The 17,468-nt window shown below is 38.9% G+C and overlaps 1 protein-coding gene across 4 annotated transcripts in view; it reads left to right on the forward strand.

Annotated features, from left to right (window-relative positions):
- Nucleotides 1-17,468, forward strand: part of KAZN (kazrin, periplakin interacting protein) — a 2,853,667-nt gene that overhangs the window by 2,316,364 nt on the left and 519,835 nt on the right. For all 4 annotated transcript variants that reach the window (XM_044062363.1, XM_044062364.1, XM_044062365.1 and 1 more), the window contains one exon: nucleotides 11,834-12,000. In XM_044062363.1, coding sequence (XP_043918298.1) covers nucleotides 11,834-12,000 — 167 coding nt within the window. The remainder of the gene's footprint in view (nucleotides 1-11,833; nucleotides 12,001-17,468) is intronic.

Genomic DNA, 17,468 nt, shown 5'->3' on the forward strand with positions numbered 1-17,468 from the left:
ATATGGCAAAATTGAACCAGTTTCATTGATTCCAGGAGAATGATAGGCATCTACCCTTAACTGCCATAACAGCTCTATTTGTTCTAATAAAAACTGGTAGGTCCTCCTCTATGGTCTGCCGTAATCTGGTCTATTGCCTATTGAGGATATCACTTTAAAAGCAAGGTAGTTTAGTGAATAAAATGAGATACTATGTAATTAATTGATATTAAAGTAATTTATTATGTAAATATAAATGACATCACATGACACTTTGAATGTATTTAAATTTTATATTCATTACTTTTTTGTTATCTGAGGAAGTTGGGTCAGCGAACCTGATGAAAAGCGCTTTATATACTTTTCATTTGGTTTTATCCTTCTCAAGTCATTCTTTAAGTATGCTTACAGACAGCCTGAAAGTGCTATGTAGGCATTGCTTACTGCCATGCAAACAGGCTTAATCCCGCTTACTACTGCTTAAAAATGCTTTCTCTCGCTTACCCCCCCTTGCTAATTTCTTTAAAAGAAAAGAAAAAAGTGGTGATAGGAAAGTGGTGAAAAAGGGGGCATGCAGAGGGAAAGACAATAGGGAAAGTAGCTAGGGATGTGCAGGACGGGTGTAGGGAAGGTCCATAGCTGTCCCTTTCTTCTACAGCAACAGCTGTGCATATATACTGAATTTGGAGGTATATTTGGATACTCAAACCCTTGAGAGGGGGGTGAGGACAACAATAATGTATTGTGAAGCCAATTAGACCAGATTACATGTGTCCAGTGGACATGTGTGTGAAATGGACAGCTATGCATGAGGCAAAATTATTTTGGGGGAACAGATTGCCCTTTTTTTTTAAGGTGAGAGTGAGATGTTGGGGAAGGATAGTAGGGATATTTGGGGAAGTAGGTTGGGTAGGAAGACAGACAAGACAGCATACAGGGGTGGTATATGACACATGTGGGGGTAAGCACCTTGGACGGGGAGGGGTGTTTGAAAATCAGAAGCCAATGAGCCCGCAAATGCATGGGCAGTCACCACTGCACTTTCACTGCCCCAAAAGTGGCTGTGCTGGGGCTGAGCAGGAGGGGCAGGCTGACCTTCGAATTGCGCCATGCGGCCCTCAAGCTGGCATAGCAGATCTCCAAACTCCTTTCAGAGCTCTCTATGCACCAAACCCCGGACCTGGCTTCGGGTGACAGGATCCTGTTCCCACCCACTTCCGGGGGGGACGAGCCCCATCTCCTGAGGTGGTTCCACCCAAAAGTGGTACAGGACCAGCAGATGAGGAGGTCCTGGGGTGGGTCCCAGACATGCTGGGGCCTGGTGCCACAGCCAGATGAGGTGGGAGAGGTGGGTCCGCTGGGACAGGCCTTCACAAACATGCTATGGTGTTACAGTTTTAGAACATATGTGGGTTAGTAAAAGTCAACACAATCCAGGATTAGTTATAACAGCATGCGTAGATATTCCCATTAACCCAAAACAACCGATTTGGAACAGTTGCATAGCAAACAGAACACATGCATATATGGAACCACAGTGGCCATTACAATGGCATGCAGGTTACATTGATAGCAACCGGCCACCAACGATAGTATTTCAACATTTGTTGAACAATAGGGCATATGTCCCAACAGTAGGTTTAGTGTAAAACATACCCATTGATTATTGTGTTTAGATTATTGTTGCAGATATGGTGGGGGGGATGTCAATGAACAACTTGCATATCCTTGCACTACTCGCAACTTTAATGATCATTGCTCTAATCATTACTCTACGGGTATTATTACAATACCCTACGGCCTTGGTTTGGGCAGTGGTATGTTTGTACACAGTGCATACTTCAACTGTCTTATAGCTACATTCTACTTTTCTTACCTGGTAGACCTGTGGAGGGAATGTTTGTTAACACTATCTGACTGTTTGTACACATATTCCCAGATTCCTAGATATAATTCTGCATTTATGCATACAGCTAACTACCACTGCTGGGATTCGAACCATGGCTGTGTGTGCTAAAAATATAACAATTTGTGTTTCATCAGAGTGAGCTTTTTAGAAAGTGCCATCTCTTTTTTCAGTGTTTTCTGTCTAAGTCTCTCTTGGTTGTACAATCTGTCCTTAAAATTGTAACAGTCTTATACAGACATTCCTAGACATATTTTTTATGTAGCACAGTGTGAGAAACAGTTGACACAACAGTACTATTCACATACCAGATCTTGGTGAATGCAACATGTGAGGCCATACAATACCAGAGTAAACACAACTAGTCCAGGATTTAAAACTGTATTGCCAGGCAGTTACACTTTTATTTAAATATGACCTATATGGGACTATTACTGTCATATTGTCAGGTTTATTCAGTAGAAACTATACACATTTTATAGTGCCAGTTGACATTTTACTCCTTTATGTTTATTTGGTATGACTACTACAAATAGGATTGTTATTTGCCAGCCTTGCGACACAGCCATTGCAACCTGCTGGCATGGACTTCCTGGTTCACAGCCCACTCAGCTGCAGCTGTAATGAAAATAGAGAAACGTTTATGCATACCTATCCATTACATACACATGCTGGACTTTGGTAAACAATTATTGCTATGAATACTTACACACTGCTGGGACATCTCCCCTGTCTCTTGCTTCTTAGACCCACTGTTCCAAGAGCTCCCTCTTCCTCCATTTCAAGTCACCATAGTGGTGCTGGACCTGCTCACCAGTCCGAGTGATATCAGTGGCACTGGTGAGATCACGGGTGAGACTTTCCCAGGCTTCCGCTTTATATTGGGAGCCCAGGTATTGGTCTTGCAGCAGTTTCAAGTCATGTTTTTTTACCAGGAGTACTACCATGACCTTGGACTCCTGTATGCCCCACTGCTGCGCCTGGAAGTGCATGCCCTCTCCAACTCCTGCCATCCTGTCTACAGTGGAGAGCTACAACCAGTTATGAGCTGTATTCCCTCTTGCGGGGTTTAAATATGGCAGATTTTCTACCCTGTGCCATGATTGGATGGTTTTGAAAATGCTGAGCTAAGCTAAGCTACGGGCAAACCTGTTTAGCTAAAGATGGCAGTGCTTAAATGGTCAGGTATAGCATTGCTTACCAATGGGCAAATCCACTTAGCTGGGCTATCCATTGCTTAGTATTTATATGTACACAATGCTTACACCTGGTCAACATAGCTGTGCAATTCTTAGCATTGCTTATGTTTTATTCTATTGGTCTACCACCTGTATGGGATTGATTCATCATTCATTACATAATATTAGATTTATTTACCTTCCCTGACATCCCCCAATGTGCTGTGATTATTTTATTCTTGTGTGACTATACTGTATGGGGCACTTGTGTTTATATGGAGGTTCCACTACTTTATTACACTGACACATCACATCTGGGCCTAATACACTTCTCTGGTTGAGAAAAATCAGTTACTTCTTACATAAATATGCAAAAAATTAAAATGTTCATGTTTACACATACAAAATTTCTCCCCCTCCCTACCAGTCTCCCTAGGAGTACCCCAGGGCTCCATCCTGGGGCCACTGCTTTTTACCCTCTTCACCAATCAGCTCCCAAATAGTATTCCTAAAGCCTCAGTAGTGCAATATGCAGATGATACCACATTAATATGCGCAGCCAACTGAATTGACATCCTTCACTCCCTAACACAAGAATGCTTTTCCCTAGCACAAATTTGGATTACAAACCAAAGGCTCATTCTGAACCCAAGTAAAACAAAGCTAGTACTCTTTAGCTTCCACAGAGCCACACCTCCCACTGATTCTTTCTTCATCTCCTCCTTTAGCAAGACCACGATCATCCCCTCAAATCATACCAAACTCTTAGGGGTTGAAATAGATAATCACCTTAGATTTGACCTACATATTTCTATAACTATAAAAAAGTACATAAAAAACTTGGCCTGCTGTATAACAATAAAAAATTCCTCACTGACCAATCCAAAACTACAATAGCGAGGACTCACTTACTATTCACCCTACTTTATGCCTCCCCCATGCTTACAAATATCTGCAAATCCGACCTAAACAAACTTGAGAGTTGTTATAATAAGATAGCCAAATTTGCTACAACCTCTCCCACCAGAACACATCACTGTGAATGCCTAAAAAAACTCAACTGGCTAGAACTACCACTACTACTTCAACTCAATCAACTATCACTAGCCCACAAAATAATACATAACTCTGAAAACACCCCAGCCCTACAAAATCTTTTGCAAACCTATACAACTGCCAGGCCCTTGAGGTTTAGCACACAAAACCTCCTCAAACTAACCAAATATAACAATGAAGCTGGTAAGTCTGTCTACAGCCACTGTATAGCAAAAACCTAGAACTCCCTTCCTGCCCACATAACTGACAACATATCCCCATCACAGTTCAAGAAACTTGTTAAAACTCACTTTTTGAATAATCGACTGTGCTCCTGTATCCCCCCTGGCTAATGTCTGATTAGAACAATTCACCTAACTTAAGTAACTCTGCTAAGCCAACCAATCACAGTACTGTACCCACTTAGGACTGTTAATCTACTGCTCATCCCATCTCTCCAGGAGTTAGGGAAAACTACCCCAGGAATCTTGAGCTCCATAAGCAACTAAAACCAGGAGAAGACATATTGTAAATCAATTGGTTATCCCTCTCAATGAAAACCAGGCGAAGACATATAGCAAATCAATTTGTTATAAATCCAAAAAAGTGCCAAAAACGAAGCGTGGAGAAGAACTCAGTTTTCAAATTTATTAAATCCAAAAAAAAATGGATACGGACCAAGTTAAAAGCACACACAAAACACCATGAATGCCTTAAACATCCAGCATTACGTTTTCCATAGAACAGTGAGATATGGGCATAGGTTTCCCACTGTTATATGGATTCTCTACATTTTATAAGCACCTTATAAGCATTTTATAATTAATAATTAATTTTAAACATTATTTATTGGGTTTTTGATATATTTACTATTTTATCATTTTATTAGATAATTTTAAGTGAATCACTAAATATACTAATGTTATTATTACATTTGTTTAAGTGGTAATAAGTAAGGAATTTTAATGGTTAACATTTTAAATGACTAAATAAGATCTAAAGCTGTGGAATCATTGGTATTTTAAAAGTGGCAATTGACCCCCCATAGGCTAATTATTTAATTGTTTTTATATAAATACTGGATTTCCTTGAGTATTCTGGTCATCTGATGAAGTCTATGTAAAAAAGACGAAAACGCAAGGTTGGATGTTTAAGGCGTTCATGGTGTTTTGTGTGTGCTTTTAACTTGGTCCGTATCCATTTTTTTTGGATTTAATAAATTTACAAACTGAGGTCTTCTCCACGCTTTGTTTTTGGCACCTTTTTGGATTTATTGGTTGGTTCATGCAGTTTTCCGCTATTTAAATCAATTTGTTATGCTTCTCAACTATAGCGAGCATCATCTGCTCTCTCGGAGTCTTATTCTACGTCTCTCTGCTTTTACTCTGATAGTAAAGCTATTACAGGAATCCTAAACTTAGGAATATCTTCTAAAATTTGATATTATATTGTAGAGAACAAATGTATCCTATCTGTTAGTTAATATGTATGTCAAAGTCTTTTCTATGGAAATTGTATGTCAAAAGTCTGTCCTTAAAACGATGTTTTGTAAAAAATTGTTCTCTCGGTACTTTTCTCCCCAGGCCTCCACTGAAAATGGACTTGTAATCCAGTTGGACTCTCCCAGTCAACAAATGTAAAATAAAATAAATAAATAAATAATGATAAATAAAATGGAAATGGCTTTGGTAAGGCTCACACCATGAATGATTACATGCAAGGCATATGCTCTAACCCCTACACTATTGCACTTATGCTTAGACTAGATGTCTATTGCTTTTTAACTTATCGTGCTGTTTCAGCTGAGCTAAGCATAGCTAAGCAATGGGCACACCCATGCAGCTATATTTAAACTTTATTGCATGTATAAAAATGTATTTGTTCTGTTTTATTATTTGTACCCTTCAGAATATCCATGCTAATGCTGAACCTGTTATTCCATCAACTTTCTGCTTTGTGGGACGATTGTCCCTTATGGCTTTGTCCGCATTCCTTACTCTGATGGGTTGGAAGGTGTGCACTATGTGCTTATGCTAAATCTGTTATTCTATCCACTTTTGGCTTGGTAGGGATGACTGTCCCTTATGATTTTGACCAGATGTCTTACCCTGAAGGGTTGGGGGTGTTATGAGCATTCTCTCTCATTTTAAATTGCCTGGAGTGCAGGGGTCGTATGTATTGTGAGAGCTCTGCTCTCAGACACACCCACTGCACTTGTACACGGAACCATGTCCATTTTACAGCATGGCACTGCACCTTCATACATACGCATGGCGCGCTGACATGCTGAACAGGAACAGTCCCTGCCATGCAGGAATAACTTGTTAGTCTAATCTTCCTAATTCCTAGCTATTTCTAAGAGAAAACACAGTTCTAAATAACTAACATCTAGATCAAGACAGTGCTGGTGATGTTGGATGTTCTCAAGACAAATGCTCTGAGCTCTCTGATTCTCTCTCTTTAAATTGATAACACAGAGCTGCTTCACATGACATCATTCTTCACACTTCTCTGGTGTTCCCAGGCTAACAGAAACTACATTTACATTTTTTACACCTGGTCAGAAACCAGAGCAATAAAGGACATTTTATACAAGCAAATTCTAGCCATTAACTCTGGTCTTAAAACAATAGGCAGGATGCCTTCCTCTAGACATATCGGCTCCGAATTTTGACATCAAAACGGTCATAAGATGCTTGACTTAGCTTTCTTATAGCAGAGTGCTCTGTTGTTACATTTTTGCAGTTCAATATCCAATGCAGTCTTTTCACATTCAAGAGAACAAGCCTGTGGCTTACATTACTATCTACAAATGACAGAATTATCTACAGAATTCTATCTGGCTAGGCTGGCAGCCTTTACCTATCTTCACACTTTCAAAGAAGTTAACTAGATTCATTAGACATGATCTTGACAAAGCCATAGTGCTGTGGGTTTAGCCAGATGAGATATTTAATACCATAGTTTATCAGGTCAGTTCAATGTGTCTCATGGCTTTGTCAACAAGACTTCTCAAGCTGATGGGCCTATGACTCCCAAAGTGAGTGGAAGGATGACCCTTATGAAGTGGCATCACCATAGGTTCATAGGTTGGTACTAGGCTATTGGCCCTAGGGCCTATACAAGCCTAGCCATAACAATTCCCTGGCTATTTCTTCCCAGAATATTTACTTCCCTGGTCGCCTGTCTAGCAGGGTGACTGATGTGATCCCCGGGGTGAATTTCCTATCTCCCATCCAATCATCAAGGTTCCTTTTGAAAAGGGCCAAAGAGGCACTCAGCTTGACATGTATGGGCAGTCTATTCCAGAGTATGGGGAGTCTCTGGTTCAGGAACCTATCCCTCCAGCATGTTTTCTTCATTGTGATGATGAGGTTTAGATCCCTGGAGCATGTTTCTCTGAAGGATTGGGATTTCTTTAAGTGTAGTATGTCCAATAGCACTGGGTTTGACATGGCCTTGTATGTTAAGCGGAGATCACCTCTAAGTAGGCGATATGCGACAGAGTATAGCTGGAGTTTTTTTAGACAGTCAGCATAGGGCATCTGCTTTAGGCCTGTGATTCTTTTAGTGAGGTATTTCTGTGGCCTTTCCAGTTGTTGCAGATGTCTTGTGAGGTACATACCAAATGGGGTGTTGTACTCTATAATGGGTCTAATGTGGGATGAGTACAGTGGGACAATGACCTCCTTTTTTCTGGATGAAACATCCTTAGTGATGAGGTTTGCCACATAGAAGGATTTCCTGACTAGTGTGGCTATGTGGTTATCGAAAGTGAGACCACCGTCCACCTGTGTCCCTAAGTACCTTATCACATTTTCAGTGTTTAGTGTACTGCCAATTATGTGGTAATTCATGGGTACATGGCTTTTCCCAAAGGGGATAAACTACATTTCTTGGCATTGAGCTTGAGCCCATGGCTCTGGCACCAAGCATCTGTTTCTGTAAGGCTGTTTTGTAGAATATCCACATCATTTGGGGATTCAATAATGACTCCCAGTTTGCAGTCATCTGCGAACTTTGTTAGCCAGAGTCCCTTAGTGCTGGCCTGTACTTCAGAGAAGTAGATGCCAAACAAGAGCAGTCCCAGGATTGAACCCTGAGGTACTCCACTTGTCACTTGTCTGGAGCTGGATTTTGAGTCGGCTGCTTTTACAGTGTGGTTTCTGTCAGTAAGCCAGTTGGCAGCCCATCAAGTGATGTAGGGATTAATGCCCAGCTTAGTAAGTTTATCTATGATTCCAGAGTGGGGGATGGTGTTGAAGGCCTTGGCGAGGTCCAGATAGGCTGTGTGAACCACCTTACCCTCATCCACGGCTCTGGAGACTGATTCGAAGAAGTCAATCAGGTTGAGGAGACAAGATCAGCCCTTTACGAAACCAAACTGGGTGGGTTCCAGTGTTTGAAGGTTGCCGATGTCTTTGTTTATAAGTTCCATGATAATGCATTCCATGGCTTTGCAGATCAGGCCCATCAGACTGATGGGACAATAGTTCCTGGGATCCAAGGTGGATCCCCCCTTGTGTAGTGGGATAACTGTAGCTGTGGGCCACTCATTGGGCATGAAGCCTGAGGTGAGGCTATGATTAAACATGACACTTAGGTGAGGTGCCAGTTCATTTAGTAGTTCATGTAGTACACAGCCCGGGATGTCGTCTGGTCCCATGGATGCTGTATTCTTAGCTTTGGAGAGTGCATTTTTTACCTGTGTGCCTGTGAGTACCAGAATTTAGCAATCTTTTAGTATTGAGATGGGTCCTTTAGAGGGTGAGAGGGGGGTGAAGTTTGCACTGAATTTATCTGGCAGGATATTGGCAATATCCTTGGGATCAGTATATTTAATGCCATTATGTTGTAGCTCAGAGCATATCTGAGCATTGCCATTTAGATTCTTGACATAACTATAAAATGCCTTGTGGTTGTCCTTGGAATCTTTGGCAATTTTATTTTCATAACTAGCTTTGGAGGATTTTATGATTTTTTTGCATCCTGGGATTTTCCTCTTTTCTGCAACAGTTTCTTCCTTCTGTTGTATAGCTTGTTTATGGTAGGGGACCACCAGATTGGGTTCCTTTTTTGGAGGAGACCATCTTGGTTCTGTTGGGAATGGCATGATTCATGCACGAGTGGATGTGCTCGTACAGTGCCTTAGTGTAGGATTCAGTGGTCAGACTTCCAGTTCTTGTCTGCATGGATGTCATGAAGTTTGTCACTTCTGACTTGAGTAGCATGAAGTTGGCTTTGGAGAAGTATTTTATGGAGGTTTCCCTGCTGGGGGTTGGGGGTGAGATGTGGATGTCAAGGGTGATTAGCTTATGGTCAGACCTGACCAATGAGGGGGTGACCACTGGTGTGGACCATCGATCTCCCATGTTGGTAATGACCAGGTCTAGGATATTTGAGCCCCTGGTGGGACTATGGATTAGTTGGTCCAGGGTGCTGGAATTTATGAATTCCAAGAACCGTTGGGCAAAGGTGTTTGTACCCGAGTAGTTTTCCCAGTTAATGGCAGGGTAGTTGAAATCACCCAGTATTAGGGTGTTTGGTTATATCTTAATATTATCTAGTATGTTTAGAACTGCTGTGTACCAAACCTCAGGGACAAAGACAGTGACTAATCTCAGATTAAATTGAATAATGGGTGGCTATGTCAGGGCTTGTTTGCTTCAGTTTATTAAACAGCCAGCTATAGCATCAAGTCCCACAGAAGAAGTAGTTTTAGTCTTCAACATTACTTTCAGTACATGTTCTTTAGTGATGATGGGAGATCTGAGAGATTCATGGGTAAGTGATCTATGGATATTCACCTCGGAGGTAAAATTTGCACTGAATTTGTTTGCTAATATGTTGACAATGTCTGCTAGATCACAGAAGGTGGTGCCATTTTGAATAAGTGTAGAGCAATGTTGGATATTATTTTTTAGTTTCGTAATGTAACTGAGTAAGGATTTGTAATTGCCCTTAGCTTCAGATATTACCATAAGGTCATGGTCTGCTTTAGCAAACATAATAGTATATTCCAGCTTTTCATCAATTTTCTGATGTTATCATTGATATGAGACTCTTTTAGTCTCCTGTGTACTTTAAAGATTTTTTTTCTTTTATTGTAGAGATTATTTATGTTGGTGAACCACCAGTGTGGTGCGTTTTTTCATTTCACTTTAAATTTAGATCTGGCTTTGACTGCCAATTCTAAACATTCATCTAAGGGGGAAAAGATGTCTTTTGTGAAGTTATCTGCTGTGGAAACATCTCTGGTGATGTTGCTAAAAGTGAATTTTGAAACTGTGCCATACAATTTGATGAGATTACTATGTCTGAAATCTTTGAATTCTGAGATACTGGTTTCAGTGGGTTTAAAGATTTTGAAGGTGAATGTCATTAGTTTATAATTCAACTTAATCAGGGAAGGAGATACCAGAGGAATAGGACATGAAAAAGATATATTCATAAGAGCCAGGTCGAAAATAATATGTTTTCTGATGGGTTTCTTAACAATAAGGTCAAGGGAGTTTTTGTTTATTAAAACTAAGTACTTTTAGGCATATCCTACATTGGAGGAATAAGTACTCCACATTACTGATGGCAGTTAAAATCTCCCAAAATAATGGAGCTTTTGATTATAGTGAGCTTATTAGATACATTTAGGAACCTTATTTAATTTTCACAGGCCATAGAGGGTGTTCTATAACAGACCATAAAATGATAATTGTCCCTGTATAGTGTGATTTGGAGCTCAAAGGATTCCATTTATGGATGTCTGGGAATCTGTCTAAAAGTGAGATGGTGGATCTGGAGGCATGGTACCCACAAAACCCAGGTATGGAAGGAGCACATGCTGAACATTTAAGCCAGGTTTCAGTAATTACATAGATATTATTGTGTTCCAAATGCAGAACAGCCTCAAGATCAGGCAGTTTGTTGTTGAGATTTCTGGCACTGAGCAGAGCACCTTAATGAGATCCTGATTTGGATTTGATATTTTAGTTTTAGTTAGACATAGCCCCTCCTTATTCCATTTAATCGAAGTTGGGATGTCCATTAGCTGGACTCTGCCTACAAAAGGCACCATGGGGGAAAGCAAAGGGTTTAGCCACTATGTGAAAGCCTGGGAACAAGAAATGCAGGTCATCCTTTCCAATGCAAAATGGAATTTCAAAAATGTTGTCCCATACTAACACATATTGGACCTCCCCCACTGAATGACACCAACTATTTAGCCAATTGTTGAAGCCAAATATCTTTTCTTTGTACCTAGGCATTATTCTTGGTGAAGTAAGGATTCCACTCAGGACCAGAGTCTTGCCTGCATTTGTGACTGAGTAAGAAATAATACACCTCACTAAATATAAAGCACACTTCCTTGCACATTTGTTTTCTACCTTCTTCAAACTAAGTATAACATACCATTTGAGGCAGAGCCAATCTTATTTATTTTAGCACATCACACAGCATATTGTGATGTTTTGCATTGTGGACATGCTCACATTTTTGGTAAAATTGACTTATTTTCCCTGACAGTAACATTTTATGTTAACACTTCTTTCACTTCTATTGTACATAGAGACTCTGCATGCTGTGAAAGCACTTTTTAGAATGACTGACCTGAAAGTCATTTATTTGCATCAACAGCATGTTTCCTCTTTTATAGCCAGAAATGGCTATAGAATTAGACATGAAATATGAAATAGCCATGTGTACATTATCTCATATCATGTTTTTCTCCTCTTTTTAGGAATATGCTGATAACTTACTGAACAGTGGGGTCCACGGAGCTGTTCTTGTATGGGAGCCTACATTTAACTCAGATGCCATGGCAACTGCACTGGGAATCCCTAGCAACAAGCATATTCTTAGAAGACATCTTGCCGAAGAAATGAATATAATTATCAACCCAGCCAGGTTGGTACAGTCATGTGGAAATTATAGATATTAGTGATGCCTCTCTTATATATGTATATATATATATATATATATATATATATATATATATATATATATCCTTGCTCATTTTCACATTATTTCTGCGGTGAATATACAGCAAAGCACATCATTAAACTTCATCACTATCACTGAATGTGTAAATATTTATTTATGAATCCCTGTTAAATAGCATTAAGCAGGTTGTTAATAATAATTGTAATCACATCAAGCAATTTCACACTTTCAAACACTAACAAATGCATAGGCATATTAAATATTGCTTATTCTTCAGTATTAATTCTGCAGCAGATGTACTACAAAGATCAATGTCAAATTTCATCATCAGCATTGCATATAAACATATTTGATTATAAACATTTCCTATCAGTAAGTAACCGATTAATAGAATTATATTTTGTAACAGTCAGACACAGTTGTGTTAAAGTTCATACAAGCTGCATAGGCACAGTAAGAGAAGCTCTTCCATGTCCCAGGGATATATTTCTCAAACAAATTATATCTGGAATAAAGGCACACTTTTCACACCTGAGATCTTCATAGTTATTTTTATAACCTTTAACTCAACAAAATGAAAACATTTTCTTTCCCATCCTCCTTTCTACATTCATACCAGTTGACTTATTATCTATTATGAGATAGACTGTTAATATAATTGTCAAGAAGCTGAAGTGCTCAGTCTCTTATTAAACTAAATACATATATAAAGGAAATAAATGCATAAATTGGGGACTCACTCCTAATTACTCAACATGATAGTTTCAATAATTCTGAGGAATAACTGAGTTTTTACTTCCATGGGCAAATCTCCAGCTAGTTCTGCAATATAAACATCACCTCCTAGAAATGAGCAATCAGATTAACTGTTGTCTAGTAATTAAAATGAAAAGATACATTTTTTTTTGTATATACAACAGACTTGTGATAGTTCACAGCCAAAGAGCAATGTAGAACATCTCAGAACATTTTCTTTCCAGGAATATTACTTAGAAATGCTTTCTGCATTGTGCTCATTTCAACCAACTCTGATCATTCTTCCTCTTCCACTAAACTTAAAGAACCACCCATATTTACATTTTTCTTATATTTAGTAGCCATATTACAAAATGGGGGCACAAACAATGTTCTCAAATTAGCTATGGCTTCCTCAGCATTAGTAATAGTCAATATACCTACCATTAAAAACACCTTTGACGCTGCAGCAGGAAATGTCAATGTAAATTTCAGTTTATGTCTTTACACTCCTTTATAGTATATCCAAGCTAAGTATCTGCTGGAAGGTTTCATATGAGTAATCATCATCAGTTGTAGACTGACTTCAAAGCAAGGGAACTAGATAAGTAACTGAATGGATGGACATTACTGGTATGGGAAAGCATTATTTTATAGCAGGATGACCCCTTAGCATGATTACGATTTTACATAATGGCATGTGCGCACAGGTACGCTAACACATAAACACACACAAAAACAATTCAATTCATTGCTGTCAGAACTAACATGGGTGTTAAATTCTGGGAATTATACCCTATTAGTCTTAAGTGTAATTTCCCATTATTACTGAGATTCCATGATAATTTGAATGCATCTGTTTATAAGTAAAATTAAACAGAGTTCAGTACTGAGTATGAGTGATAATAACATAAATGGTCACAATGATGTGTTTCAGCTTGTTTTTACTCAAACATAGACTAGCCATGCCAGGCCACGTTGATTATTAATTGTGACCAAATAGCAAAAAGGTACAATGAGTTTCATCCACATTGCATAAACATGTGGAAAACATGCAAAGTCTACACAGGCTGTGGCAAGAGAACAGGCTTGACCCCAGACTCCTGGATTGTAAGGCAAAGACCTTAAACACTGAGCCACCATGCTCTAAAGTATGTGACGGTGATATGTTTTTATACCTGTTTACTTAGAAGTCTCAGTAGCTCAACAAGTAGTACACATGCCTTTGGTGTAGAGGGCAGTGGATTCTATTCATACAACAGGTAGTTGGATTCATTTTCCAATGCTTACAGTGCAGTGCAGCATAAGGAGGTACTGCATTCCTGTGTCTGCATCCTTCAGATGTGATACTAAATAGAGACCTTATCAGCCTGAGTTGCCTGATCTAAGAAATCCTTAGGCACTTATCAAAAATAATAAGGGAAGATCCCCTGGTGAAATTTCCCCTAGTCAATATGAATACCACCTCAAGTCTTCCTTAAATAGAGGTTATTGGCCTAGTGAGACTAACACTGTAAATAAAATAAATATTTTGTTACCAATCTGCATACATTTTAATTTATTCACTTTAATCAGTGAAGTGAACTAGTCCATAAACTCTTTTCAGGCAGTACCTATACAACCAGAACGAGGATAAATGTAATATATGAACAGTTTAGTGTATCCAATCAACCAGCACATTGGGGAGAGGTGAGAGAAAAGCAGACTACCCACAGAAAACTCACACAGGCTCACATCTTTATTGACTATACATACCGCAACTTTGTGATCAAATAAATTAATAACTAAATAAATAAATACATAATAGGCACAGTAATATATTTAAGCTTGTTACTGTCAGACTATAGTGGAACCCTTTGCAAGCTTCCCCCACACACACAAATGTGCCCACCAATTGCAGCTGATTACATCCAAATTAACTGTGTATACCTCAAATGCATGAATTAATACATAGAGACATAAACAAACAATTACCAGTGTGCAAACCATTGCAAGACCTCACACAGACACATACACACACACACACACACACACACATACACACACACACACACACACACACACACACACACACACACACACACAAACACGCATACACACATATAGAAATGTGCGCAGCAATTACAACACGTCTTGACTGTATATACCTCAGTTGTCTAATTGAAATCAAATTAATGAATAAAGAAATAAAGAGGGGTGGCTTGTACTATTAGACTGCAAGACTGCAGCCCCTCAGCTATAAAAATGAAAGAAAAATAATTTTAAAAATAAAATAATTAGCAAAGTCCCAGAACTCGAATTAAGCATGAGTGTGCAATGAGTTTCAGGTTTCTGTAAATCTGGACTGCTGTTAAACCAGTCTGGATTATGAAGAGAAGGCATCAGTGCACAGATGCCCAGAAGTCTATGTGCTTTGTAACCACATAGTCTGGAAGGGGATCAGACTGCCACATCTGCAGTCACGTACGACATGGATAGCTACTGACTGGTTCTCGCTGCAAGGGAAGGAAATTTGCATTTATTACAAATAAGGGATGTCTCCAGGAATGAAGCTGCAAGGGAATATACAGCTACTGTGTGTAAACAAAGCTGCAAGGAAATATACAGTGTGTGTGTGTGTGTGTGTGTGTGTGTGTGTGTGTGTGTGTGTGTGTGTGTGTGTGTGTTAATGCCCCAGTCAAATATACCTGGTGGCTAGAGTTACTCAGGCTCAAACCCTGTACCTTGGGTACAGGTAGCAAGAGCCTGAATTCTCTAGCCACCACCAATTGTGAAAACTGTCCAGATTTGTGCCTCATATTTTTGTTCTGTTCTGTTCCTCATAAAATCTGTGGTTTTCTGGATTTTTTAATCAGTGAAGGAATGAATTCACTAAACAATGACAGGCATTTGAATTTTAGACTTCATATTCTTCAGAAAATACATGGTAACAGAAAAACTTTTATTCTAGCAATGTTCTAAGTTTATAAGATCAATATTTAAAATGTGTCCCTATTTTTGGGGCTGTATTCCCCCATTATTGTCTTTGTCCAGATGTTTGTGCTAAGAGGTTGAGAGCTATGGTGAGAACTGAATTCACTAAATGATAGCTATTTAAGTTTCAGTCTTCCTGTCTTTCAAGAAACAGCTGATTTGGCATAGTGGTATGTTGCTCTGACTGTAGTGCATAGTGTCCTGGGTTCAAGACTTGATAGTGAAATGTAGGGTGATAACACATTTTATTCTAGAAACTTTCCAAGATTATACAAGCAATGTTTAAACATGTTCCTGGTTTTTGGGCTTTTGCCCCCCCCCCCTTCAATAAATTTTGTCTTTTTCCAGATTTCTTACAGATACAGTTGAGTGTCAAGTGGATTTTATAAGGAACTGAGAGCTTCAGGGGAAGAGAAGTTTAGTGCTGCTTATGCTGCGTCTGCTTGCATTGTCAATTGCATAACAGGTTGAATACTTGCAGAAGGCTGTGGGTTCTACTCCCACAGTATGTAAATCATTGCTTATACTGTACTGTGTTGTACTCATAAAGGGGATGGATGCTGCAGTCCTGAGAATGTCCTCTTTGGTGGAGATACCTAGTAACTATAAACCTGTTATCAGTTTGCCATTCATTCCCTATTGCAATATTACTAGATTATCATTTTATTAATGTAACATAGGCAATTTATTCCTCAAGGGCAACAGCCACTTTATTTGTAGATGAAACTATGAAATATAAAGTTGTTTGCTAGTAGCAACCTCTTCTTTAGTTACAGATCTCTTTAATGTGGAATTATTTAGTTGACTTTTACTTCTGCAGAGATTGTGCATATTTACTGATACTGGTGGAAGTTTGAGTAGACTTTTATGATGGAAATGTTCTGAAGTGGGTAGTTTTTCATTATTGGTGCATACATTTTGTTTCATTGTTTACTGGAAAAATGTTCAAAACAATACATTTAAAAAATCCTCTAACAACTGTACTGTGTAATATAAGGAATATCATTTAATACAATCAGGAAGGCATTTATTGATTATCTGATCAGCTCAGGTACACCCCCTACCAGTTCCTGGTCAGATGTGTTCAACTGGAACCAATTACATCAGCTATCTACAAGCACAAACTTTTTTGTTACTGAATATTTTCACTGATTGAGTCTGAATGCTACTGAAAGTGATGAAGCCAGACTGAAGCAATCAGTTCTCTTAGATCTTTGTTTTTTTTTGGGGGGGGGACTTATTGTCCACACCTAGGGAGCTAAATCCGTCATGTAGAATTTCTGCCGCACAATTTTCCCGGCTGAACTATACCTCTCAACTGTCGAGATTTTCACAGAATGAATAGATTTTTGCTTCTTATTTTTGGTTTGTTCCTCATAAAAATTGTGGTTTTCTGGCAAATCATTTAGAAATGAAGTCACTGAATAATGATAGGCATTGAGTTTTAGACTTCATACCCTTCAGAAAAATGCATGCTAATGCAAGACCTGTTAGTCTATCAACTTTCTAAGTTTATACAAGAGCAATTTTTAGTGCTGTTTGTTTGTTCCCCAATATATTTGGCCTTGTCCAGATTTCCTGCATTAAGAGGTTGAGATGTTTGTGCAAATAAATCACTTTATAGAATTAGGTATATCCAAACCTCTTAACTGTCCCCGATTTTGGCTCAAAATGTTGCTCTCCCTTAATAATCCCTCTGCAAAATGGCAATTTTGGAAGAAACG

Source organism: Protopterus annectens, chromosome 2.part1, assembly GCF_019279795.1.
Source record: "Protopterus annectens isolate FY-2018-M chromosome 2.part1, PAN1.0, whole genome shotgun sequence".
Classification (NCBI taxonomy): domain Eukaryota; kingdom Metazoa; phylum Chordata; order Ceratodontiformes; family Protopteridae; genus Protopterus; species Protopterus annectens.